We start from the raw sequence: 27829 nt of genomic DNA, 5'->3' as shown, positions 1-27829 counted from the left end.
TGGCGGCCTCCCGCGGCAGGAGCGAGCAGGGGCCGGAGATTCTGATTTATTCAGCTTTCCTACCAAAATTCATCCCTTCTCCAAGGGTACACTGGGAATTCCAGGGGCAAACCGGAGTAAAAAAATATATATTCTGAAAATTCCTTAAAATAATCCGCACCTCGAGCCTTCTTGCTTTGGATAAAGTGCTGGGAATTGTTCTGAAGTTTTTCTGAATATTCTGCTTGAGCTGCAGATTTATGACAGGTTACACCACCTGAAGTGAGGAGTTCAAAGACACTTTAATGTCCCCCAATTCCCTATTCTGGTTTACCAGACATTTAGGATGTATTTTAAGAAATCAAACAGCATCCAGAGCCATCTGGAGAATCCTCTCATCACGCTGGAAAAATCCTTTCAAAGTTACTAAACACTAACATACAAACCCCTACTTCACCTCTCTTACCTCAATATGAACCCTCAAGGTTCTAAAATTACACTCGACCTTAAAACCTAGTATTTAATATAATTTAATGGCAATCCAGTAGGAAAGCTGGAAGTTTACCTCTAGGACTAGAGGAAATGTTATCCTGCTGATCATCAGAAAGCCCAGAAACTTGCTGCAAGTGGAATTCCTGTGGAATACAAACTCAAACCAACTACACTGTAAACACAAAATCAGTCTCAGAAATTAGGTTTTTAGGGAAAGAAGTCACAGCTAACAAGCATTCAGTTTTAGATCTTTTATGAGCAAAGATGTTTTAATGTGCCACATTTCAAAAGCATCACATCTTTCTTCACATGAAAAGAAAAATCACTTCATAGCTTTGGAGCTAGAGAGGTCCACGAGACTTTCTGCAAATTAAAAGTGCATGAAATACATGCATCATCCATCATACATAAAATAGTCTGCAACAGGGTTGAGAACACAGTGTTAAAACAATAATTAGAGTTAAAAGTACCTGAAAAGAATCTCTCCTCAGAGAGAGAGATTAACTGAACATCCTCCTGGACAGTTGTGCAAGTTCTCAACAAAAGCTTTTCTGTACAAGTGGTTTAAAAAAAAAAAAAAAATCACACAGTGAGTTCTGGAATATTCAAAACAAGGATTTGATACAACAAATGTTTTACAGTAACCCCAATTCCATGTTATTTTGTTACAAACAGTTATCATGGCCTAAGCCCTGTGCATTGGTGCTGGGATTTGTCCATGGCACATTATCTGTCTCAAGAGATCAAACTTGAGCTCCTCTACTCACCCAAACAGGTGAATGAATAAATCCAGCAGCCTTTCCAGCACCGGACCCTTTCCCTTCCCAATCAAATTTCAGATATTGAGCAACAGATTTATCCAAGAGAGGTCAGTGTATAAACAGCACAGTCAGAAGCTACATCAGATGTAAGAACACTGGTGGTCTGACAAAAACGTGGTTGAAAAATCTTAGAAGCCAAAAAATTTCCATCTCTACTACTAGAGAGAGAATAAAAATATTAAAATTAAATATAAACCACTGTCACTTCAGTACCTGTGTTTTGTCATTCAATATAGAATAATGGAAAACTATTTATTGAGTGGTGAGGGAAACTTGAGACAAACTCAGAGATCAAAACTGGTATTTTAAAACTTAGCTCTTCCTAACAAAACAGAAGAGTTTTGTATAGCTAACCTAAACAAAAATGTTTTAATGTATAAGAGCTATTTGATGGTATTCTCTAAAACCAGAATTGTATTTGCATCTTAATATCGGTGTGTGTGTCAAAAATTCAATAGCAATAAAATTGAGTTTATAAAAACCACACAGCATAATAACTATCTGGAGCTACAAACAGGTAATAACCCAGGATTAGGACAGAAAGGTGGAATTTTTAAATTTACTTACTGAGCTGTGTGTGAAACATCTTCTGTAACTATTCTGTGACTTCTAAAAAGCAGGCAGAGCTGTGACTTGACTGATTATTAGCACTTATGTGACCAGACAGAACTGGTCTGAAAGGGAAACAGAAAGCTTAGTACCTAATAAATAATTTCATCCTTTTCCCCCCATGAACAGTTAGGAAGTTACATTTTCCTCTCTTCCATTCAATAAGCAACAAGGCTGATTAAATTAGGAGGAAATTGAATCTGCAGTCATCTTCACCAGGCAGATATTCAAAAGGACATTAACTCATTTGCCCCCATCACCACATGTTCCCTGGAATCCTAAATGCAGTAGTTTTTTTCCATTTCAGACAGACATATTCCTCAGAAAGGAACTGGGGTGCAGAAACAAACACCCTCCATGCAGATGGATCTGGCAATTTCCCAGCCTCCTGACAGGCAGTGGAACAGCAAAGATGCTCCACAATTATAAATATGGCACAGCAGCCAGGAGGGTGAAACAAGAACCCTCCCAAATCTGAGCTACAAAGGGGAAAAAAATTACTTAAAAATCAGTCTTTAGCACAGTGGGTGCACCTTGCAGTAAATACACATTGGCTACTGTGTTTATTATTAAGATCTATCATTTTCACATGAAGCTCCTTCAAGAAACTGAACAAAACTCTTGTTTAGAGAGAGCATCTGATGATTCAGTGACTGAGCTCTATACATTGGGTGTAATTAAGCCACAGTAATCAAACTCCTCCTGAACTCCCAACCATGACATGAGCACACCAAGGCACACGGGCACTGCAGGCTCCAACCTGTCTGACACTTGGATAACTCCTGATCACAAGGACAGAACAGCATGGGAAGCTTCTAGAAATACCTTCCTGCCTAACCCCATTCCAGCACACCTGGGGTTTCCAGGCTTTTGCCAGTTATTTCCATGTCCATGCACATAAACTTAATGGATATTGGATGTATTTTTGTGGAGAAAAAAGACTAAAGTCTACACACATTCTAGATTGACACTCCCTCCCTTTATAAATATACATATAGATCTACTTTGGGTGAATTCATTTAATAGGAACATTTTCATTTGTCCCTAAAACTCCTGACCAAATTTAAGTCTTCTTTGGTCCCTCACCCTAGAAACAACTTCTCGTTCATCAAGAACCACAAATGTGCAAAAGACTTTTAGGACACTGTGAAAAGGCTATTTCAGAGTGAGTGCAACCTGTAATAAGTGCAATTTTCCATCCTGGAAATCCAGCTACTGCCATGCCTGACAGGCAGGCCAGAACCAGGGGCAAGCCTGGACCCTGCAGTGGAACTCAGTGTCAAACCCAGGTCCTGATGTAAATCCTGAACCAACAAGCCACAGTGTTGCCATCACCTCAGGAAGGGTCTAAATCCAATTCCAACTCAAAGTCAACATTCTTGTCAGTGAGAATAATGGAGTCAATTTATACCGAGTTAATTTTGGCTAAAAAGTGACCACCTTCACTGAGTACACTTCACTACCTGGCCAGCCACAGGGTCTGCTTTGCTATTTCTCCTGTGCCTCTTTTTCTATTTTTTTTTCCCTCTAGAAGTTATCTGAAATCTAAAAGCAACACAAGAAATGCAAACACACAGGCTACACTTTCAGAAATTCTTCAGTTTCTGCTCACTAGAATATAACTGGAATAACTGACATGTCTTGACAGCTGCTTAGGAACACTTGTGACAGGTAAGATAATGCTTATTATCTACAGGTACCTTATCAGGCAACTTTCTCCCTAATCATCACCATTTGTGAAGCGTCCTGTTGCTAAATGAGCTATTTACAAATGTAAACTATGTAATTAAAGTTTTAAAATAAATAGACAACCTTTATATTAGGTAGTGACTTGATAAGGTAACAGATCATCAATTATATCTTTCCAACAAAAATGATCTCTGCATGCTGCCCTCAGTTATTTTTTTAATGAGGAAAATCCTTGGCTCACAATCTGTTCTGGAAGGACTTTCTCAGTTTTCCTCCTTTATGCTGGGTAATTATGTAAGAACTCCTTCAGTTTTGTTGGATAGTCTGTCATCACTCCAGTAGCTCCAAGATCAAATGCTCTCTTGTATTCTTGCTCTTCATTCAGTACCCAAATGTACACCTATGAAATGGGATAGAAGAACCAAGTTATTACAGGAAACAGTTGTTTTAAAAGGTGACTTTTGACCTAAATTGTTTTATCTGAGGGAGATGCTGCTGCATACAAACATACCCAACTTTTCCTCCTCACCTTCCAAAAGGGACATTTTTTTAGTGGTGACTCCAACTGAGACTTCAGGTCCTTCTAAAAGTCAAAATGTTATTTTGTGAAAGCCCCACAACAGATAACCAGTTTTGCATATTTTATAGGCTTAAGTTTGAAGTGGGGGAAAAAAATCCCTAAACTTAAAGGATTTCAATGAAAAAAATCTTTTTCCAAATGCACGACTCTTCCTTTGCAATCAGAGCAATGCAAATATAACAGCAGCAGCTTTTGCTTAGGAACTAAACAGCAACTTACAGTCCCAGAAACACAAAGAACATGCTGGGGGGAACAGGAACCCCTTTTAAGGCTGTGTCTGTCTGGTTTGAATTCTCACTTTAGCTTTGCCCTACTGTACCTGGATGCCCCGAGCCGTGAGGTGGTCAAACAGTGCCTTCCTCATCAGCAGCCTGGGGAAGGAGAGGGAGATTAATTAATAACTTCAAGTATATATGGAGTTTTCGGTGTCTGTTGATGTCCTGCAATGAAGTTCCCATAAAGTGTGTAGAGTCAATGTTTTCCACAAGAGAAAGCTAATTCTAGGAAACTCCTAGTTTAAGCAATTCAAGTATTAACTCTGCTGAAGATCAAATCCAGCAGCTAAATCCTTCATCCTAAAGGGACCTTATACCATGTCTGATGAACCAAGCAGTCTGCTTTCAGAGAGATTTTATCCTTCAAAAGACATGAAAATATCCTGGCCACTGGAGAAATTAAACTAACAGATGTCAGAGACAGGAGCAAGAGCCAGGAGACACTGCAGTCACTGAAAACCTATGACTAAATTCCCTCTGAAGCACAGATATTCTTAAAATGCAAAGTGTTCCTTGTAAGGCAAACAGTGTCTCTCCTCTGGTAACATTGTGGAACAGTCACATCCATGAAATCTGCATTCTGCATCTAACCGCATGTTAATTAGCTGAGCACACTTAAGGACAGAAGCTTCACAGACAATTGGAATAATGCCCACTGTTACTGCACCTTAGGATGCTTCAGTGTATGGAAAATAAAAAGCATAAAGCACACCTATGTAAGATTTGAATATGATTTATCCTGCACTGACAAAAAAAACCCCTGAAAAAATATAATGCATATATGTAGAAACAGCTAGTCTTAGTTGCTTGAGTCAACTGTTAATCTAAAGGCAAAATATAAATAAAAATATAATCAGATGAAAATCTTACGTGTCAGCCAGCCAGATAATAAATTTCTGGCTTCTTGACATCTTCTCTGGTTCTTTCAGCCTGTTGAGGAAAAGGAAACCAAAAATTACCAGAGCACAGATTAAAATCTTAGTTGAGATGTTCCTGCAAAAGGAACATGAGGAATTAATCTTGCTCAAATTAGAGCAGTAATTTCACTGCTCAAGACAGTGACTTAGAACTGGATTATACAAGAGAAGTGAGCTACATTTAAGAGAAGCAGCACAGATGAGAATTCTGCAGCACTTTGAGTGAAGATGAGAAAGATTGTGAAATCTCATATCCATCCTACTGCTGACTTGTCTTCTGGCCCTATCAGACTAATTTGTTCTAAGAAAAGAGGAGAAAAGAGCAAGCATTAGTTGTAAGTACAGAACTGCTGTGTATTACCATGCACAGAATTCCCTCAGGAATATCCAAAAGTGCCTAAACCAACAGAAAAGTAACCTCAGCCCAAGGACACCAACAAAACCAGTGCTCAGGGAGGCATCATGGTTCACCTGCTTTACACTGATGCCAGTGCAGCACCCACTGATGGGCTGTAACTCACTTGAGGATGATGGAAGGCATGGGAATCTCAAAGAATTCCTCCTTGAAGGGAATGAATGGCAGCAGACCAGTGTAGAACAGGCCAAGAAGCAGGAGGACACGCTGGGCACAGAAGATGATGGGAATGTCAGAGTTCTGCAGGAAGCAGGGAAGAGATTCTCAGTTATCTTGGTAGTTTTTGAGTCTGTTGCAATTAGATTTACTCATCAATGCATGTCTCAAGTTCAGCCTAAGATTAAACTGCTTTATATGAATAAATCTAACTGCTCTTCAGGTAGGAAATGGGGTGTTGTCCTGCACAGATAAATTGAAATAATCAACTAGACTGAACTATCAACAAGATGAATTTCACTCAGGTGCATAACTCCCTTGGACTTAGAAGCACAGTTTTAATTTAATTCTAAATTGTAAAATTCATCAGCACAAAAAGGAGATTGAGAATTATAGCTGTGAAACAACAGCTTTATGCTGATGCAACTGTGTCCACTAGTGGCCACATCCATTATTTTCATGCAAAGAAACAGACAATAAGCAATCCTTGGAAAAAATTGCTTTTTATCAGATGAACGATGTGCAAAAGAGGCTCTAAGAACCCCTGGCATAAAATTGCCATGTCCTATATTTCATAAAACAAGAATAAAGCATGAGTAAGCATAATTCCTCAAGTATTTTATGGCAGGGTAGAGGAGTGTTAACTGTGCTTGTCTTATTTCAGCAGTATGGCAAGCAGAACACAATCTGAGCACAGAATTTCTCACCACAAGTAGGAGCCTGGCCTAGCTGGTTAAATCTTGATTTGCAGGGTGCTTTTCTGTAGGTTTTGTCAGCACACAGTAACAAAGCTTAGCTGGACTCAGCCTTACCTCCTTGAAGCACTTAGATACAATCTCATAATTGACATTCCCCCACACGGTCAGATGCTCTCTCTTGTACTGACTCACCAGCTCTGAGACCTGCAGCACAAAAAGCACAACTCTCACATGGAGTCACTGGAAATTAAGTGCAGCATTACTGAACTGGAACTCTACTTGCTTTGGAGATCATTATAGAAGAGAGTTCTCTACTCTCTCCCATCATAAAGTGGTTGTGGTGCTTTGATGGGAAATAAACAGGTGTTCAGGACAATGACAGAAGACCATTACACCTACAAAAAGCCCTAAAGAATTCAAGAAACCTAAATGACAAAATAGCATTTGCTGGAAAGATTTCCTTCTCTGTGCTGAACACATCTACACAATAACATCATGTTTTTATGCTGCTTTGGGGAGCAACAGTCCCTAAGAACATCCTCCCCAGGAAGTACAAACCAAACATGTCTCCAGCTGTGCTGGAGCAGTTTCTCACCCAGATGAAGGGTCCTAAAGAGCTTTTACTGAATATCTTGCACAAGATCCCTTCTCTGTCTCCTTTATTACCTCACACACAGAGCAAGACCCAACACGTGAAGGGTGAAGCAGTCCAAGAACAGATCTTGGTATCACAAACTGCCACAACTCCAAAAAAACTTTTGGAATATCAGCATCATTCCACTGCCTTCACTCTCAGTTCAGCAGAGATTCTCACGTACCTTTTTGATCAATACGTTGTTGTTCATTTTGATGTCAATGTTGACAGGAGTTTCTGGAAATGCCTCAAACACCTCTTGCAGGAGTGGGATACGATTGTCCTTCCCCTCACACTGACATTCTGGGGAAACAAGAAACTTGTCACTGCTGTGGCCATTTTTAACAAACCACAGATAAAACCAGAAATGTCAGAGCACTCATTAACTTAAAACTTTTTATAAAGTTCCTAGGATTATCACATTTTTAAACAAAAAAATGACTTCATTCAGCTGTAATTAACTATGACAAGCTCATTTCCATAATGAAAATGCCCTGAGCATGTTGCACATTCATGTTTTAACTTCATGAAATTCACTCATTATTTAGCAACAGTAGGAGTGCAGGCAAAGTTAAAATCCTGAAATAGCAAAGACAGGCTCAGTTACCACACACCAAATGCAACAAGATAAATATGAAAAAGACCAAATAAGGACAAAAGTTCCTTCTGAACTCCAAGTCATACCTACAGTAACTACTGTACTGGTTTCTACAGCCAGGATTGTATTTTTCTTTTGAAACTTCTCTCATCATGATATTGAGAGAAGCAAATGCACTTTTCTACTCCCTTTGCCAAAGCAGGAAACTGCCACACTACAAAATGGAAAAGTGAAACAGCAAGAGACAAACATCTCACCTTTCTGAAATGTGACATCCAACTTGCAGAGATAGGGTGGAAGTTCCTTAAAAACAAAGAGAAATGGAACATTAATTCACATGCAGGGATATAATCATGACCCTCCTCCAGAAAGGCAAAAAAAATCGTAATTCATAAGCCACTTACCTTTAAAGTCTTTTCACCCACGAAAGTGATTTAGTAGCACCACTTTCAGTATTAATTGAACTATTTGGCATTGTTAGATTTTTGTCACCTGTAGTTGAATAAGGCAAAACACTCCCAGATGCCTTTCTGAGAATTCTGAAAATTCCAGTGTCAAGGCAGGAGGGAATCATCTCCCAGTTTTCCCACTAAGAAGCTGGTCACACCAGGAAGAGCTTGTTGATTAATCTTCCTCTGTCATCAGTGTGGCAAAACATCCCAGCTCCAGAGCCATTCATCCAACCTGATACTGGAGGAGTTAATCACCCTTTGGAATGTGCCAGGTTTGATCCTCTGACTGCCCAGGGAGTTTAGTGAACTTTGGGGGTGGTTTGTTTGGTTTTTTTATTAAGATGAATCCTCCCCTTTGGTTTTGGGCACCAGGCACACACAGACATGCACACAGCCCCCTGCCCACCCCACAAATGCATTTTTCAACACCCCCCAGAGCCCATTTTCTCCTCAACTCACCGAGTATTTGAGGTCAGATATGTTGACATCAACTCCTGTTGATCTCTTCAGGTTCTCATCATGGGACACAACCACTTGCTCATCTTTTGTCAGGTGACAATCCAGCTCCAACATGTCTGTCCCCAAATTAACTGCGCTGCAAGGAAAGTCTGCCTTGAACCACTCGAGTTCTTTGTGCAGCTCCAAACCCAACACATTCCATAAACTAATCCCACTGGAAGTACTTTGGATGCTTTATGGTGCAAGGAATCCTCACAATCCTGCTGCAGAGCAAGGAGCAAACAACTCTGCTGCAGTGGGAAGCTGACACAAGAATAAAAAACATCTCATGAAGCAGAGATGGGATTTTTGGCTCTGTCTCCCATAGGAATCAGGAAGCAAACCTATGGCTTGCAGCCTGCCACCCCAGGATTGAGAAACCTACTCCTAAAGGACTGGTTGAAGATTTGGAGTGGGGTGTTTATTTGCAGCAGCACATCTGCCCACTGGAAGAAGTGAGGTTTTGAAAAAAAGTAATCAAATTTATGGTAAGAAACAAAAAATGACACGGATGTGAAAGCTGCCTTTTTTTTTTTTTTTTTTTACTTGATTTACATTAATCAGGAAGGGATGAACCAGGAAATTAGCAGTGGGGCTTTCAGGCTTTTGGCTTTCTTTTGGGCAGCAAAACAACCTGAAGAAATTATTATTTTCATGAAAATTTTTCATTTAAATTGAAAAAGAAATAAACCACTAAACATCCAGTCATATTTTTCAAAGCAAAATAGCTACTCCTGTTCCAACACCCTTCCCAAATCCATTCCATGGAGTTTAGCCCACAGGAGTAAAGAAAGCAGAAAGTGATAATGACATTGATGAAAAACAAGTACAAGAAACCTGACGCCAGAATACAAAAAAAAAGCTTTACTGCAACAAGCACTGAATTGCTCATTTAATTAGAAAAGAGGTGTCATTCCAGCAGACAGATAGAAGTCTGAACTGTCCCTTCAAAACCTTCTTTTTATCCATCTCTGAGCAAACCTACACCCCCTGTGAGTTGTGTCTACCTGAGAATCAAAGCTCTGTAAATTCAGTAACAGCTTTTTCCTTATGGGCTTTATTGGCTGCTGAACACAAGCCATGAACATCCACAAATGCAGTAACAAACAAACAAAAAAAACCACCAGAACGTACTCCCCAAAGTGTTTAACACAATTTCTGGTCCAGCTGGGATAATGATCAAGAAGGGCTGTCAAATTAAAGCCAATTTGTGAACTGTTTTCCAGTGCTGCTAATTAAGAATTAGGAGAGGAACAAAATCCTGTTACATATGGAAGAATCACAGGCTGTACTGGGTGATTTTTTTTCTCCTGAGGGAAAGCATCTCCAAATCTGCCACAGGAGATTTGCCAAATTTGTAGATGTTCCCATGTAGTACCAGGTTTTATCATTTCAGCAGCAAATTTTATTAGCAATATTTCTTGCTTAAGAAAGTCAGGGCTGACATTGCATGGAAAAGGGAGAACAACAACTTTCCTTGTTAACAAATTTGAGACTCTGCCAGGCCCTTACGAGCAGCTCACTGCTAAATAAGCTTCCTCAAGTGCTGAGCTTTCCCAGCTGGAAATCAGTTTGCTCTGTCAAATTCACACTGCTCCAGAGAAGGCTCCAGACTCAGAACATCGTTGTGGATTCAGATCCAACTGCTCCAGAACTCAAGATGTGAGGCAGGCTCACATTTGCAAATGAGGATGAGAATGCTCTTGCTTAAAAGCTGTTATTTTATAATCTAAAACCACCACAGAAGCATTTAAATATGGTAGAACAGGATTACAGCCCCCCCCATCTATTATGCACTTTACCTAAATAAAGAAAACAAATCAAAATATTGTCATTGGTACAAAAAGCTTGTAATTTCTGTCCAGAATATTTGTAAATTAAGCAGTATAGAAACAAGGCCTCATCCCCCCATACACACATTCTCTTCTGGATTCAACAACAGCAACAGCCAATATTCCTGCTTGTGCAAACCTGCAGGAACAGCTCCTGCAGACACACCCTGCTTGGCTTCACACTGAATCTGATGGATTATAAACTGATCAGCTCACACCAGCTGTTTGAGCCAATCCTGATAAATTTTCACCAACTAGATCAGCGATCTTCTACCCCACTCCTTTTGCTACCTCACTCATGGAGATGGGAATGAGCAAATGTGAAGGACAAAGCCTTTTTACCCCTTCCCAGAAGGAGCCAGAAGAGTTTCCATTGCCTTGAAAAAAAGCAGGCCAGCAGAAAAAAAAAAACAACCAAAAAGCCACACAAAACTACACTGAGCTTCCATGGAGATAGAAAATAGTGCAGTGTTTCTTTTATTTGGTTGGGAAAGCTGGCACCCCTCAGGCTGCAGGGAAACAGCAAACTGATGAGGCTCCAAAGCACAAAGCAAGTTAGAAAAATCCCAAACAAGACAAAGAAGAGCCCACATAATGGGGTCCCTTCTCAGCAGCAGCTGGAGTTTCAGATATGCTTCTTTTCCAAATGCCTTTGAGAACCTTGTTAAAATTCACTACTTAAATGCTGGAGGCTTAAAAAGGCTTTCTGGTCCCAACCCCATTCTAAACCCCTGGGTAAGAGGCTTTCACACATTGCGTGACTGCAGTGTGTGTGCAGGAAAAAAAACAAACAGCAGCATTTTTAGCTTTATAATGATAAATAAATTAATAGAAGTAATCACCATTAAGCAGAGTATTGTTTCTGTTTTATTGGCTAACACAGATCGGGCCTCAGGGGTTTGTTTCCATTTGTTCTTGTGCACAGACCATAATTTGTGGTATCTCAACTCCTTCTGGTGAAACTGGAGTGGATGTTTGGCAATCCATGAGTCATCCAGAAGAGAGCTGACTTTCAGAAACAGGACACTGTAACCCCAAAGAACTGATGAAATCCCACCTCCCTTGATTGCTGCACTCGATAAAGACACTGAGAACACCTAATTTAGGCATTCTCATCCTTTTGTACTCACTGGTGAAAGGCTGCCATTGTATTCTCCAGGTTCTCCCCAGCACCTGCAGAAATAACAAAAATAAAACTTACACAAAATCCTTTTCCTCCTCTCAATCCCACTGAAAATAAATTTTAAAAATAACAGATTTTAAAATGTACTTATTTTGAGAAATGAGTACGAAGCTCAAGGCAGAAGTCCCTGTTGCCACCAACCTACTGGAGAGACACAACGTTCTCCAGGTAGAATGATTTTAGGAAAGAACTTATCTTGGATTTGTGTAACACTTTGAATAGTCAAAACAAAGTGTTTATTTTACCAGAGGTATAGCTAAGAAAATAAGCCCCACATGCACAGTATATGCAAAAATCTATTTAAGAGTTGGTGGGACGAGTAATGAGAAAAAAACACAAAAAACTATGAATAAAAGCACCCAAGACACTCTAAAACTGACACTCCCTAAATGTATACCCCAGCTGATGCTCAAAGAGGTGACAACCTCTTTTTTCAGTACAAGGATATCCCCCAGCAGCACAGATCTGTCAATAAAGGTTTGTGCTGCTGGAAAAAGGAGGTCTCACACATGAGGAATGAAACACACATCAATTTTAGTTCAGAAATGAAAGGACAAGCAAGTTTAATTTTCTCTCAGGCAAGAGTAAACTGTGCAACTCCTAAACCAGCATTCTCTGCAAAAAAAAAAAAAAAATTCTTTAAAAATCAGTCTGATTAGGGACTGGAAAAGGTTGTGCCTTCTCCTTACCTCAGAAAATAGGCAATATTATAGACTGAAAAACAAAACAACCTCAGGATGATACGTGTGCTGATGAAGATATCTATGCAAATTTTAACTGCTCTTTGACAGTAATGAATGACAGACTTTGTAAACAGCAATTATAAGAGCTCCAATTAAGGCCTTGCCTATTAACAAGGCCTCACCAGGACATACTTACCTAAACCTGCTCAGTTAATTAAAACAATGCACAACTATCAATTAAAAATTGTTGTTCTCAGGTACGTTTACAAAATGGAAGACTTAACTTAGAACCATGATGACAAAAATCTGCAGGGTTTAATGTAAAACAATATGGCGAGTCCAGAGCAGCATCTCTGATCAGACATTCACCAATATTTTATGGGATTTGATTGCAGAACTAGGAATTGGCTGAGTGGCAAAAGTGAACCAAGGGACAAAGGAGAGCACGAGAAGCTCATGGCATCCATCTGCTGATTGCCTAACAAATGGGACACCCCTGCACAGGACCTGGCTGATTAGTTACAAATTAACTGCAATAATAATTGAGGTTTTTAGATAACTGATCAGCTGTGGCAATACAGCCCATACATCCTGAACGGTGAGGGAAGGGCAAAAACACCTGAGTCAGGTCTTCAACTTGTGAACGAAGCAAGAGTATCCTAACATTCCTGGGCAGAAAGTTCCAAACATAAAACTTTTAAGTGGCTGATCTAACAAATCACATGTCAGGGAGGAGGTCAAGAGCCAGGGATGGTGAGTCAAATGCCTGACTTGCAGCACTTGGGGGAAATAAGGAACAAAGTTGAGAGGTCAGCTGAAACAAGAATTCTAAATCAGCAACCACACACAGAAAAGGGAACTACACAAGTTATTTGATCCAAGTAATTTTGTCCCTTGAAAAGTGAGAAGGCTGGGCTGACCAAAGGGCTTCTGACAGTTCTTCAAACGCTCCCCCAGCTTCATGTGCTGTTGCATTCCCTACGTGGAACCGACCTTTCCCAGCCAAAATGGGCACATCCAGACATTGTGAGGGCACGTTTGCACTCTGAAAGCACCACCACGGCCAAGAGAGAGCCAACACCAAGCACTGGCTCAAGGAGATGACCCTCAGAAGTTTTTGGGGCCAGCAGGTCAATGGAGGTAATCATTGCCCTCTGCTCAGCACTGGTGAAACCACACCTGGAGCACCACATCCAGTTCTGGGCTCCAAAGCACAAGACTGATAGGGATCTACTGGAGTAAGCCCAAGGAAGGGCTGTGAAAATTAAGGGATGAGAGATTCTTGTGTACAATGAGAGGCTGAGGGTGCTGGAATTGTTTTGTTTGGAGAACAGAGGCTGGGGAGGATCCTACACCGGTAAATACCAGATGGGAGGGAGCAAAGAAGACTCAGGCAAACTCTTCTTGGTGGTGCCCAGGGAAAGGACAAGAGGAATGAGAACAAATTTAAATACAGACATTTCAGTTTATAAGAAAAAAAAAACCCCCTTTTTTATTGCAACAGTGATCAAACTTTGAAATAGGCTTCCTGGAGAGGTTGTGGAGACTTCATCCCTGGATGTATTCAAAACCTAACTGGACCAGGACCTGCTCTGGTCAGATGAGATGAACTTCAGTTCAGATGATTTTCCAATCTGAACTATTCTCTATAAAAATCATCGTGCCACCCTTTCTCAGAGACCCTGCAATCCAGGGCTGCTGGCATTGACAGAGCACTCCAGCACAAAATATCAAAACTTAGTAATTATTCTCAGAAATGACCAATTTTAAAATTATGCAAAGTGCAGAAATAATTCAGGGATGATTCTACAAAATGAGGTGAGAAACTTCTTGAACGAAAAAGCAAGTGAAATCAAACCCCTCAGACTTAAAAAACTTCACTGTACAAGGTTTCATCTCAGAGAGGAAAAAGCCAAACAAAGTTAAGTGTTACCTTGATCTCCGAAGTTAATTGGAGTAATGCAATAGGAAACCAGACACTGAGTCTAAAGCTACAGCATGACTAAAGGAGAACTCAAGTCCCACAGGAATTTATGTTACAGGGTAAACACCACGGACAGTAAAGCATGAGTGATCTTCAGCCTCGGATGAGCAAGAAGCTGCTGCAACGTTCAGGGCTGTGCTCCTGCCTCAGGTGGATTTCACAGGACGCAGAACAATTCACAGACAGTGGACTTTGAATGCCTGAGGAATAATCCTCCCTTAAGTGAGGCTTTCCTGCTGTTCCGATGGAGCTTAGAGCAACTGGCCCAAGCACTCTCATTCGAGGCTTAGGGCAGTGTATCTTAACTAAGTTCCTTGCAAAGGAGTGAGAACAGAAGATTAAGGGGATCATACCAAGTTCCAACAAAGCCACCTGCAAGTTTTTAACCACTTACAAATAATAATAATAAAAAAAACAAACCAGGAAATCCTCAAAATTAAGAGCCTTTTCTCTCGTTGAAGGAATAATATACATACCAAGAAACAGATAGTACACACATTCCACACCAAAAGGCGCATTTTATGCTATACTTAAGGCTATAATTATAAAGAAACTTAAACTGTTGAATAAACTAAATGAAAGAAGTGCCAGGAATAAAATCATTAAGAGATCAGCTCTAGATTTTTTATTTTGATAATTCAAGGCAGCAGCAGCAGTAAAGGACCACTGGCTAAAACTGTGATCAACCCCTGCATAAACTGGCACTAAGTATGACATTGAGAACTGTTTAAATGCAGCATCAGACATCTCTCCCACAGAATATCAAAAGATACTTACTAGAAAGCTGCCTATTTTCAAAAATTAAGTGAGGCAGCAGGGAAAAGCACAGAACTGATCTCTACAGAAAAGGAAGACACAACTTGCTGCATTTTCTCCCTCCCAACGCTTTGGAAAAGGTAGAAGAAACTTAAAAACCTATTTTAGCTCTTTTAGACAGAATCAACATGCCTGACTCTCAAATGGGATCGGTTTTACCAGGGCACTGAGCCATTCACTGTCTGCCTGCAACACCAAGGGGAGCAAGAACAGAGTCACAGCAAATTCTGTTTCCCCTGAAACAGAAAGCAAAGCAAACAGGCGGTCACAGGCAAGAAGATTGATCTCTTGTACCTGATCTAAGCAACAGCCAGACACCCCTCTGGTTGGGGAGAGAAATACCAGGATACAGAATCGTTAGAGGAAAAAAATACAGACGCGTTTGAGAGGGAAAACATCACGCCCCACGCAAAAACCAAAGCTGATTTCGGCTGGCGCGGCTGGACTTCGGAGATTAATTCCGCGCTGAACCGAGGCACTGGTCAGCAGGTGGCACCTAAAATTAGGCTGTGGGAGGAAGGTTTAAAGGGAGCCCGCTGCAAACCACAGACACCGCGCAGCCCCTCACGACCCTCCCGTGCCCCGGGCGACAGAGCAGCGCCCCGGGGCCGTGAGGGAGCATCGCCCGGGGGCCGCGGAGCCCTGGGCGCCGGGAGCCAGGCGGGGACCATCCCTCAGGAGCGGCTGCGAGCAGGAAGGCTCCCGCATCCCCTCGCCCCCTCACTCACCGCCGCGGTGCGAGATGTGCCGGCAACGAAAGCGCTGCCGCTTGGGCCGGTGGAGCAGCCCCGGGCACTTGAGGAGGAGAGCGGAGGTGAGGACGTATCCACCCAGCGTGGAGAGCACGTAGAGCGTGGCCGACATCCTGCCCCTGTCACCGGCTGCCCCGGCCCGTCCTGCCGCGGTCCGTGTCCCTGTCCCAGCCCGCAGCCGGCTCGCGGCGAGGCGGAGCCGCTGCGGGACCCGGAGGCTCTGAGGCAGCGGAGCCTCTGCGCCCGCGCAGCCGCCCGGGGGAGCGCAGCGCGCAGGCGCGGCAGCCCCGCGCCCTTCCCAGCCGGCCGTGAGGGGCTGCCCGCAGCCGCGGCCGCTTCACAATCGCTGTGGGGGCAAATCGCAATTACGCTCTTTTGTAGCCCACCGCGCCCTCCTGGCCCCCTGCTCGCAGGTGGAGGGATGTGTTTTCCGCACCCCCGCCCAGCGCCCGCCTCACGGGCGGGGCTGGTAGTGTCAAAAAGCACTTCGCAAGTGCTGTGGGGTATATCTTAATTACACGCTTTCGTTTTCCACCTGGCTGTGCCGGCTCTCTCCTCAAAGGTGGAAGGATGCGTTTCCCACACCCAGCTCCTCAGAGGTCGTATTCCCAACGAAGGGATATGGTTTTCCCCCCCTCAGACACGTCATATTCCAAAGGGGAGGGATGCTCTTTCCCCACACAGCCCCTCAGAGATCATAGAATGATGGAATGGTTGGGTTGGATCTTTAAAGATCATCTAGTCCGGCCCCTAATGTCGTATTCCGTACAGGAGAGATGCATTTCCCACACCCAGCTCCCCAGAGATGTCATATTCCAAACGCAGGGAGATGTTTTCTTCATCCAGCCCCTCAGCGACGTCGTATTCCAAAGGGGAGGGACACTTTTCCCACACCCAGCCCGAGAGATCACAGAATCATGGAATGCTTGGAAAGGATCTTTAAAGACCATCTAATCCAACCCCTAATGTTGTATTCCAAATGAAGGGATGCGTTTTCTTCACCCAGCCCCTCAGAGATGTCACATCTGAGCAGAAACCAGGTCTCAGCTCCGGTCATGCAGTATAATTACTGTACTATAGCAAACTGGCAAATTAAATTTTGTGTGCATGCTAATTAGAAACAAATATTCTAGAAATTAAATTAGGTCTCAGCATACAGCTGCTGTCACTAATACATCTTACCTCAGTTAAAAGTTGATTTACTGTGGCTGATCTCTTGGCACCAAGAGTCACTTGATACAGGTGAGCAGCATTTGCTGTTAATACACACCAGAACTGCAGTATCTTTTTTTTTTCTAAAGACAAGATGATTTCTCCCATCATCACATTAAAAGCATCATCTACATACAAATAGCTTGTTCAGAAAACCAGAAAATATTTTGCTCGTCACTGCCTCAATATGACAAAGTAAACTCTTGATTTAAGGCAATGCTAATTTTTGAATATTCCTAAATAGGTATGTAAAAAGATAGGATGGGGTAAAGCACTGTCATCAAAACATCTAGTAATACAGGATCAGCACTTTACGAAAACCAGCTTTTATTTTTTACATATGAAAACTTATTAAAAGGAAAATTTACATGCCTCAGATTCCTTTTCCTGCTTTGATATCAACTTTATTTCCAATCTGACCGTGTTCCAGTGAAATAGTGGGGGCTTCACACAATTGCAGTGACAACTGTTGGGTAACCAAAACCCATGAATTAGACTGAAGATAGCCTTCTTAAACTAAAACAGATCCAGCCCAAACCATTCTCATTGTGTAATTGCTTTCAGTATTCCTCGGAGAACTTTGTAGCTCATTAACTGTTGGCTTTCTTTGGGAGGGAAGCAGGGCCCCCGTTCTGTCACATATGCGTAGGGAAACCTCAGCACCCAGAGTCCATCAGAGGGAAGGGTGATTTCCTGCTTCTCAGGGTAAAATATGGGACAGGGTGGTGGCCCTGGTTGAACCTAAAACCGGAAGAAAACATGCGTAGGTAATCAAACATCATTACTACCTCAAAAAGGTAAAAAAATGCAAATGGAGCTTTTTCAAATGTGTATTAGAAAAATGGAGAAAATGGTGAAGAGTTAAGAAAACCAACATTCTTTTGCCTCCTAAATTCAAACGGTAACTAATAATAACTATCTGAGCAATAAGTCACTGCTTTTCTCCATGACATTTAAAATGACAAAGTCATTCTTACAGAGTCATTGTTAGCTTTTTTTTTTTTAAAAAAAAAGCCATTATTACAGTAGGGAATGCCAATAACTCATCCTTGATAAAACATTTTTTTAAACTTACTTTATACAAAGAATAAATTTGGCATCTTGAAGTTTAAGAAATCCCAAGTGCTTATGTAACAAATACTTTTGGAAATGACTGTCTCGGCTGAAGTTGGTTTGAGTTGGAGTTTCTTGAGACTCTTTTCCTGTCACCCACGTCAAATAATGTTTCCACAACCACCCCTGCCTCTGCTGTTCTCAGATTCCCTCCTGCACTTCTTACCTGAGGCGTTAAGGTGATCTGCAGAGGAGCATCAGGAACCACCACGAAGAGCCTCATGAACTGGGCATAGTGGGGCTTGAGGCCCCGTCCCTGCGTCGAGGACAGGATGTACAGGGGCATGTCGGAATTGAGCGCTTTGAGGGCAGATTCCTTTGGCCCCCCTCCCATCACCTTCATCACCTTATCAGGCCCTGAACACATGAACCTCCTCCCACGTGCATCTTCATATTCAAACCCCACAAAAGCTCGAGCGATGTCGTCCCTCCGCCGGCCTCTTCCCATCACCACCGCGCTTCTTTTCCCAGGAACAGCCTTGTTGGGTGCAGGCCAGGAATTGGTGTCTAAGTCTCCTTCATCTTCAGTTCTCGTCCTGATGACAATGTCCCAAGGCATTAAATAGTTTGTTCCTGGGATAAAGCCCTGTTGATCTAAGCCTGTGTGGAAGTTGTAAGCCTTAGCAGGCCCCAGCTTGACCAGTGACCAACTGGAGAATTTGGGCAGAAGGCCTTTGGGGCAATTGGAATGGAGCATCCCGGGGAGGTACTCAACAGTGGATGCCTGGCGATCAACCAGGCTCGGCCTCTTCTCACTCTTGGAGTCCCCGCTCTGCCCGTGGCTTTCTGCATTGTCCCCTCCGCCCTGGGCATCGGGTGGGTAAGTGCCCAGGCTGCCCGTGGACTGGCCCAGGCTCAGGGCTAAGCTCAGGCCTGTGCTCTCTCCCTGAGTCTGAGGTTCTTTCTCTTTGAGTTTCTCGATCTCGCCTTCCGGAGGGGCGGGTGATGATTCGTCCCGAGCAGGCGCTGGGTCAGGTGTGCTTGGCTGAAATATGGGGAAGTTGATGTGCTCCAGTTTTCCACAGCACTTCTCTTCCAGCAACTACGAGAAAGAAAACGTGGTTTAGTATCCACCCCGAGACGAGGGAGCTCAGAGTCACAACACTGAGCAGCTACAATTAAGATTCAAGAGGTTTGCACCATGTGAGAACCAAAGCAGCAGTGGGAACACAGCCCACAGACCTGTATATTTAGAATTCACGTGAACCAACACAAAATGTAAACAGGTACATAAACAGGTGCTCCTGTGTGTGTGCACTGGTGAAGACTGGAACTGCCCAGCCTGGTCAGCCCATTTCTGCTCCCAGAAATGTCTTCCCCAAGCAACAAGTTGATAAGGTTAAGAGGAAACTTGTGGTCACTTCAGAATACAGACTCTGCAGATGAAACAAAAGCACTGCTTCAAGTACCAATAGACCTAACAGTTACCTGGTAAAAATCATAATTAGCTGCTTTGATATCAAAGGGGTCCTCCCGAGGAGCTTGTTTCCTTCCACAGTTACAGGCACCAGTGGAACGAGCCCGGCTGTTGTGGTACAGAATCGGAGGATTTCTGTCTGCTTCTGGCTTTTCCCCTAAAAGCAAAATCAATCAAACCTTGGGTAAATTGCTCACCATTCAAAACCTTTTTATTCCCTTCATCCATTGCTCCCTCCCTGCTATACACATACACAAAGTGATTTGCCACCAGTTTGTCAAGCAACTCCTCCCTTTCCCACTTTTAATAATACAAAGTTCCAGCGGAGTTTATACCACTAAACCAAATAGTCTTTGTTTCTACAACCTCCTCCTGAAGGCTCAAAGTTCTTCTGCCTACAATAAACGTGCAGAAGTCAGTTTTGGCTCCCTGATCAACCAATTATTTAAAACAAAGAGGGACACTTATGCTTTTTAGAGAACTTTGTTCTTACACCCCTCTTACTAGAAGGATTCCGGTGTAATGCTTCTAATTAGCAAGACAGAACCAGAGTTACCACTAAATCAGAACATCAGAGTAACTACAAAAATCAGAGTTACTACTCACAGTGGACTGGGTCCTAAGCATTACACAACATAAAGGAAACCTGCACAGCAGCTCTGCTATGATCCCACTGTACAGAGATGATGACAGAATCATTTGGGTTGGAAAAGACCTCTGAGATCATCGAGTCCAACCTTTGCCTGGTCACCACCTCATCAGTTAGAGCAGAGCACCGAGTGCCACATCCAGTCCTTGAACACAAAGCTGCAAACTTTCATCTTCTGCAACATTTCAGAGTCAGTGCTTTCAGCCTAAGACATTTTAAAGCAGATACAAAACTAAACCATGACACCAAAGCACAAGTGAGCATCTTTACCTGCTTTGGGGAGCAGATGGAACTTGTGCACACAGTGCTGGTCGGTCAAGCTCCGCTCCTCGCAGAGCTGGTGCCCATTGCTCCAGAACTTGTAGCAGTCCTCGTTGAGCTGCATGGCGTATTTGTGGAAGGCTGGGCCCCGGGCGTGCTGGCTGTACACGCGCAGGGCCTGGGCCAGCTGGTTCTTGTGCACTGTCATGGTGTAATTGTGGGGCAGGTTGGACTGGTAGGCACTGTGGGCCATGGGCAGAGCCTTCTGGCAACGGTTTTCGGAGAACTTGGTGTCTATGTCTAAGTAGCCTTCCAAAACTTTGATGCTGCTCATGATTTTTGAGCTCAGCTCACCACAGGTGGGGTCATCGTCTTTGCCTTCGATGGTCACTTCATACAGTTTTAGAGCTGCAGCCACCCACTTCTGGTAGGTCGGGAGCTCAAAGTGAGAGGGCTGTGGGTTCCTCCCCACACTGTCTTCGAAGCCCTTCTTGCTGAGCACCAGCTCCACGTGCTGCCACAAGAACTCCTTGAGGGTGCAGTCCACGAGCTGCCCAGAGGAGCTGGAGCTGCTGCTGGTGCTCTCTGCGTGGAAGGAGAGCTGCTGCCGGCCGTGCCTCATCATCTGATACCTCCTGGCTCCCGACAGGGTGGGAGCCAGCAGCGAGTCAGTCTCTCTCATAGTGCAGTTGCTCCTCAGCTGGTCGAGAAGCATGGCCACGGGATCATCTCCATCCTGGGGCCCACCGGCCACAATGTACACGAAAGCCTGGTTGGCTGGCACGGTGAACAGGCAGTTGATGCTCTGGTTGGTCAGCACCCTGCTCTTGCGGAAGATGCGGTAGATCTGATCCTCCAGAGCGTGCTGCAGCCTCCTCTTGGGGGAATGCTTCTTGGGGGGCGGCTTTTCCAGGTGACCACAGGGGTCCTGGCCCCTGCTTGGCAGCGGATCCACCTTCAAAGCCCCGTTGAGCTGGAAGAGGAAGAGGAGGCGTGGAGGGCATGGCCTGCAGTTGAGCTTCCACTCCTTGCCGACCGGGCAGTCCTTGATGGCAGCCTTCAGGGAGGGCAGCACCTTCTGCCGCAGCCCGTCCAGCGCCCTGAACACGCGGTCGTAGGTGATGTCGAAGGAGCAGGTGGGATGCACCAGCAGCAGGATGTGGCAGACGGAGAAGAGGTAGAGGAGGCTCAGGCAGTGCAGCTTCTCCTGGTGCTTCCAGAACTCGTGCGCCTCGGCGTGGGGCAGCGGGGCCGGGCCGCCGGAGGGGTGGCCGGGCCCGGCCTCCCGGTTCTCGGCCGCCGCCAGGTCCCTGCAGGCGCGCAGCAGCTGCGGGGTGTCGCAGATGGAGGTGAGCACCAGGTACAGCACGCGGCTCTCCTGGCTGTAGTACGCCTGCAGCTGGTTGTAGTCCTTTGTCGCCGGGTCACCCTCCTGCCCCGCGGCGCCGTCCGCCAGCTCGGGATCCTCCTCCGGGAACAGCGGGAACACCTGCCGGTCGCACACGGTGCTCACCAGGGCCTCCTTCTCGGAGCACAGCTGCAGCGCGGTTTTGCCGAAGATGCCCACCACGCACACCTCCTCCTCGCCGCCCGCCGCGCCGCCCGCCTCGGCCGCCAGCAGCAGCTCCCGCAGGCTCATGGGCCCCACGGCCGTGCCCATGCCCCCGGGCGGCCCGGCCCCGGGCAGCGGCATCGCCCGGCCCCGGCTCCGCTCCCGCCCGGAAGCGGCGGAGCCCCGGGCCCGGCCCCGCGCATGAGCGGCCCCGCCCCGGAGGGCGGGACACGGCGCAGGGAGCGGGGGCTGCGGGGGCGGCACCGCGCCGAGGGTGTGACCGCACAGCCAACACCGGCCCCGCGGTTCGGGTCCGGGTCCGCGCGGTGGGAGCGGGATGCGCGCTCAGGGCTGTGCCACCGGGACTCACGGTCTGCCCTTGTCCTGGTCCGTGTCCTGAGCTGAGCCGCGGTACAGGCACAACCTCTGCCCACCCCTGAACTGGACTTGGAAGGAGGCTTTGAGTTGCTTGTCTTTAAGCAGTGCAGCCTTTTAATAGTGATCAGACACCAGCCAGCAGTGATACACGGTGCAGCGGCTTCGTACATTTGTAGCCACAGACTTGAACTGTTTGTTGAATCTTGCAGCTTTCCACTTTAATAACATTAGTGCATTAAACTGTTGCTTTTCTTTGAAACTGTACAAATACCGTCAAGATATTTTTTGTTAAAAAAAGATATAAAAGATATAAAAATACTGAATTTCAGCAAACACACATATTTGTATGACAAGCAGCACCAGTGCTGGGAACATAATAGTCCCTGCTTCAGCAGCACCCAGGTGTCAAAAGACTTGGGAAATTTCCTATTTTTTTCCTCCATTATGAATGAAGATGCAACCAAATCGAGAGACATTAGAGAGAGCTAAAAAGCACAATCTGCTTTACAGGGTTTCATAATGGCCCGTTTTCCTGTGCACTAGATTTACTTACAAATACCTGTGCCTGAGTGTGCTAAAAATGGGATTCAAGTGGCTTCCTGACCACAAATGGAAAATACATTGTTCCATAAACCTACTTTCCTTTTTACTTTTCATCAAAGCTGTTTGCAGCACTCAACCGTGCAGGCGAGGGACTCTTTGGGTGAGCCATCTGTCAAAAGAAGGGAAGGGTCAGAACCTGGATATCTGAACTCATCATCACTGAGGTAAAACAGTGCAATTCGTAGCTGAAACCATGAAACAGACACAGCAAATCATTCAAACAAGAGATGCTATCAACCCTCCCATTTTCTTCTTCTGCAAAGTGGAACTATGACTTTTAAAGTCAGCATTGAGGCACCCAAATGGCCACCAAAAAAGCAATTTTTCCTCTTGGGATTGTCAAACAATCTGCCATGGAATGTCCATTCTGCAGTGTCCTTCAATCAGTAAGGAATTCTGTGGATTTTAAAGCCACCTTATGATTCCAAGAAGAGAAACAGAGTGACTTGCCTGAAATTTGCGCCGTAGTGCCTGTGTCATTATCGGTGTCAGCCCAGAGCCACTTTCAGTGTTTTCTTTATTATTTAGAGGAGTGCCACCAGGACTTCTGAAAGGGGAATCATGATGAGTTTGATTGGTTCTCTATTTTTTCTAGATTAGAAAAATAGAATTCAAGAGAATAAAAAGGAGCAGACCTTTGTATATCGACTTTCTTCAGATGTTTCCGAAGATCAATCTGATTTTTAGGGGAGGTACTAAGAGAACAAAAGAAATTGGTACAATGAAATATTTTCCACTCAGTAAAAAATGTTAACCACTGTTTAAAACAGAAAAATCTAATATCAAAATAAGGAAGAAACATCTTACATTAAAGATTTTGTAGCATGAGCTGATGGCTTGGATTTAGGTCTCAGACTAACACTCTGTAGATCTGTGACTGTAATTAATGCCCTGCATGGCTTCACTGGTGATTGTTCCTAAAGCAAGGAAAGAAATGTTACCCCAAATAAAACTTCAGAAGGTCTCACTACCCTGAAATCCATTTAATATTTATACTCTGAAAGATTTTTGTGGTTTATGGCTTTTATGCTTTTTTTGAATTATTAAGATTTGAATATGTCTTGGATAAAAATAGATTTATTTAGGAAAAAAACAAAAAAAAAAACCCCTAAACACTTCTGCAAACAAAATTCCAGCTGGGCAAAAGCAAGTCCAAAATCTACTGATAATATGCAAAGCTACATGAAAGCTCCACACCCTTAAATGTAAAATTAGAGCTGTCCTGAGTGCCAGGTGAGATTGGAATTTTTCACTTTATTTCTTCCCTTCCAAAGCCCAGGTGCAGAATTAGAATGGTTACTTGAAACTGATCACTGGGTGTTTGGATGAGCATCAATTTTGCAGGAAATACAGCAGTTCCAGGGTGGATTTTCCCTTGATACACCACCACCTATTCATCCCCGTGTCCTCCAGTTTACCTTGTCCATTCTCAGGTTGCTGTTTGTCTTCTTCAGTTTAACATTCAGGAGGTCTTTGAGGGTGATGTGCATGGGCCCATCCTTTTTCACTGGTGGTGCCTGAAAGCAAAGGGGTTTGGAAGGGAAATTAGGATGGGAAAGTGACTGAGCGCTCACGGAGAGGCTCATTCCCGATGAATCCAGGTCCAAAGAGAATGCAGACATAAAATCAAAAATAGAGGAACTTTCTGATTCCCTACCAGCAGTGGTTTGGAGGCTGTGCCCCGTTGGAGGAGGAGAGGTGCTGGAGGCAGTTTTGGTGGGGGCAGCGGCGGTGGTGGAGGAGGAGGAGGAGGAGGAGGAGGAAGAGGGGGTATGGATGGCACGGATGTTGATGGTGGTGGATCCATCTCTGTCCCCACAGGAGCACCCAGAACTGGCTTATGACACCTTTGGCAAAGAGAACTTTCTGAAGACAAAGCTGCCACTCCGTTCATCTGAAAGCGACACAAATAAATAAAGAGAACATTAAATCTGCTGGCAAAAGTAGGCGGGATTTTAGACAACAAAGGTGCTGGCTAAGATTGAGCTATAAGGATATAAACAGTTCCCTCCTGCTGTGAGGTAGCAGCAGTTTAGCAGCTCTGAGTGCAGAGAATGCCCCTGAGGAGCTGCTCAGATTTCAGTGTATCTGCACTGACCACAGCTCCTTACATTCTCACACAGGCAAACGTTCCCCTGCCCCAGCCGGACTGAGACTGACCTGGAGTGCTCCTTGTAGCTTGGAAAATTCACTTTCCAACTTCTCCAGCTTCTCCCTGAACATATTTAGTTCCCTTAGGTAGACTCGTGATGGAAATACGGTGTCTTTAACCACGTTAAAGCTCTAAGCACAAAAAGAAAGCAGATTATGTATATTTGTGTGTTGACTTTCTTCAGATGTTTCTAAAGATCAATCTGAATTTTAGGAGGGGTACTAACAGAACAAAAGAAATTGGTACAATGAAGTATTTCCACAAAGTAAACAGCATTAATCCCTGTTTGAAACAGAAAAATCTAATATCAGAGAAAGGATATACCTGTGCAACCCTGCTCTGGCACCACCAGTACAGAAATGATGCTGCTGTTGTCAAGGGTTTTACCACATTTTTTATGCTGGGCAAGGCTAAGGACCAGAGGGAGCACCTTGGGACTGGTGATGTGTTCAAAGGGAGATGAGCTGGTGACCTGCAACAGAACATTTCAGAATGAGGCCAGAACTTTATTTACCATCTCAGCCTCTAAAAAAGTTAACTGTGACCAATCATCTGGAAACTACAGGTAGTTACCAGCAGGTAACAACAGAGTAAATGTGATCACAGAAACCTGGAAAGGCCAAGATACATATCAATAAAGGAGAGGGGGGAATCCTATTTGAAACACTTTTTTATTCAAATTGCTTTTCCTGGTTACTAATCATAGAAACATTAAGGTTGGAAAAGACCTCCAAGGTCATCATGTCCAGCCTTCAACTGAATAACACCGAAAGATACGAAGTGCCACATCTACTTGGCACAAATCCTTCCCTCTTTTCCATGAACCATTGGGAGCAAACAGCAAACCCAGGGATGGAGTGAGAAGGCAAAGTTCAAGCTGAGCGTCTTACCGTGGAGAGGAACAAACTGAGCCCTGAGGGGTTACAGCATTTCTCTTTTTTTCCAGTCGAAAATTTGCTCGGGCTCTTCGTTTTCGTTTGCATTTCTTATACCTTGCCATTGCTGGTGAAAAAGACAAATTTAAAATGAATGTAGAGAGCTAAACCAAATTGTACATTGGGACAGAGATGCCACCAAAGAGAATAACGTGGGCTGCACCTCAGAAAGCCAGTCAGTCAGAGGTTAGTCACTGCTGCCTTGGTGGAATTATCATGCACCAGTGATAAAAAACATATCCTTAATTTAGTATGATCCATGGAGATGTGTTTGTGCACGAGTAGTGAATGCAGAAAGCACCATTTTACATGAACTTCTTTTTCCCTTTTCTATTTATACCATAGATAGATAGCATTAATAAATAGCTATTATAAATACAGTAAAAATATGAGTGAATTAAATACATACATAAATATATTATAAATAATATTATAGACACACACATAAATAAAGACGTAATTAGAAATATTATAAACGAAACAGAAACGTCATAACTATTAATAAATAAACGGATGTTCAGTTTTTCTTTATCCTGACGTGACAAGTACTGAATTTGGGGAAAATGACGCTTGGGGAGAACGGTGACAAAAGACACGAAGAGTCCGGGGAAGGATGCTGAGGGCGGCCCGGGCCGGTCACTGACCGGTGACCGGTAACACCCCAGCCCTGCTCACCTAGGACCCCGCAAGAGCGGGGACTCCTCTCCTCTCCTCTCCCTCCCTCCCTCTCGCTCTCTCACACCCGCACCTACACACACCTGTGGGGGTATCCCCGGGGGTATCCCCGGGGGTGTCCCGGGGCCGCCCAATCCCCCGGCCGCGCTCCGCGCCCGCCGCCGCCGCCGATTCAAACCGCTCCCCGCGCCGCGCCCAGCCAATGGCAGCGCCGCTCTCTGCCGGCCCCCCCACACGGCGCATGTAAGCCGCGCGCTGATTGGCCGTCGCGTCGAGGCGCGCCCGCGCTCTACGGGAGAGGGGCCGGCGCTGCCCCGCCCCGTCCCGGGCGCGCTGAGGCGAGCGCCGCCGCCATTGGACGAGCGGTTCGGTCCCGTCAATCGGCTGCGGGCAGCGCTCGCCTGGGGAAGGCCGGTGGGGTGAACGGGGAGAGCAGCGGCCCCGCCGGGGCCACCGGCGCAACCGGGAGAGGAGCGGGAAGGGGGAGCGGCGCCCCCGCCCCCTCAGAGCCGCAACAGACGGGCCCGCGCCGCTTCCCGCCAGCGCCGCGCGCCCCGCCCCGGCCAATCACCGCCGGAGCCCACTCCGGGCCAATGGGCTCGGCCGTACCTCGGAGCGGGTTTACATTCTCCGCGGGCCAATGGCGAGCGCGCCCCGCGAGCCGCGAGCCAATGGGAGGCGCGCGGCGAGTGACAGCTGGCCAATGGGCGCCGCCGACTCTCCCGTGCCGCGGCGCGGGGGGTGGGGATCTCCCCGCCGCCGCCTGAGGAATGTCAACTATTCAACATGGAGACGGCGGTTACCAGGCTCGAGACCCTG

General features: G+C 44.9%; 4 protein-coding genes across 4 annotated transcripts in view; 1 reads left to right on the top strand and 3 right to left on the bottom strand.

The window, feature by feature from the left end:
* Window positions 1-707: 707 nt before the first annotated feature.
* GDPD1 (glycerophosphodiester phosphodiesterase domain containing 1) lies at window positions 708-16321 on the bottom strand. The gene is made up of 10 exons (XM_042026383.1): window positions 16040-16321; window positions 11776-11818; window positions 8775-8910; window positions 8121-8166; window positions 7450-7568; window positions 6746-6835; window positions 5884-6017; window positions 5316-5375; window positions 4490-4541; window positions 708-3990 (listed from the first exon to the last, which is right to left on the bottom strand). The coding sequence occupies exons 1-10, from the start codon at window positions 16173-16175 to the stop codon at window positions 3868-3870; spliced, it is 939 nt and encodes a 312-aa protein (XP_041882317.1). The 5' UTR covers window positions 16176-16321; the 3' UTR covers window positions 708-3867.
* Window positions 16322-17653: 1332 nt separating this feature from the next.
* On the bottom strand, window positions 17654-22411 carry SMG8 (SMG8 nonsense mediated mRNA decay factor). The gene is made up of 4 exons (XM_042026382.1): window positions 20725-22411; window positions 19817-19962; window positions 18555-19430; window positions 17654-18016 (listed from the first exon to the last, which is right to left on the bottom strand). Exons 1-4 carry the CDS (start codon window positions 22406-22408, stop codon window positions 17819-17821), a joined length of 2904 nt encoding a protein of 967 aa, XP_041882316.1. The 5' UTR covers window positions 22409-22411; the 3' UTR covers window positions 17654-17818.
* A 94-nt stretch (window positions 22412-22505) lies between these two features.
* Window positions 22506-27445, bottom strand: PRR11 (proline rich 11). The gene is made up of 10 exons (XM_042026380.1): window positions 27094-27445; window positions 26291-26402; window positions 25725-25872; window positions 25409-25531; window positions 24906-25142; window positions 24667-24765; window positions 24056-24165; window positions 23884-23943; window positions 23699-23795; window positions 22506-23357 (listed from the first exon to the last, which is right to left on the bottom strand). The coding sequence occupies exons 1-10, from the start codon at window positions 27251-27253 to the stop codon at window positions 23292-23294; spliced, it is 1212 nt and encodes a 403-aa protein (XP_041882314.1). The 5' UTR covers window positions 27254-27445; the 3' UTR covers window positions 22506-23291.
* Window positions 27446-27732: 287 nt separating this feature from the next.
* SKA2 (spindle and kinetochore associated complex subunit 2) overlaps window positions 27733-27829 on the top strand; it is a 9881-nt gene continuing 9784 nt past the window's right edge. The window contains exon 1 of the mRNA XM_042026381.1: window positions 27733-27829. Within this exon, the coding sequence (XP_041882315.1) occupies window positions 27797-27829 (33 nt within the window). The 5' untranslated portion in view covers window positions 27733-27796.

The sequence above is a fragment of the Corvus kubaryi genome, unplaced genomic scaffold (genome assembly GCF_017639235.1).
Source record: "Corvus kubaryi isolate FWS band 111438036 unplaced genomic scaffold, C.kubaryi_AGA036_p1.0 37284, whole genome shotgun sequence".
In the NCBI taxonomy this organism is placed as follows: Eukaryota; Metazoa; Chordata; class Aves; order Passeriformes; family Corvidae; genus Corvus; species Corvus kubaryi.
This window is presented reverse-complemented; position numbering and strand designations above follow the sequence as displayed.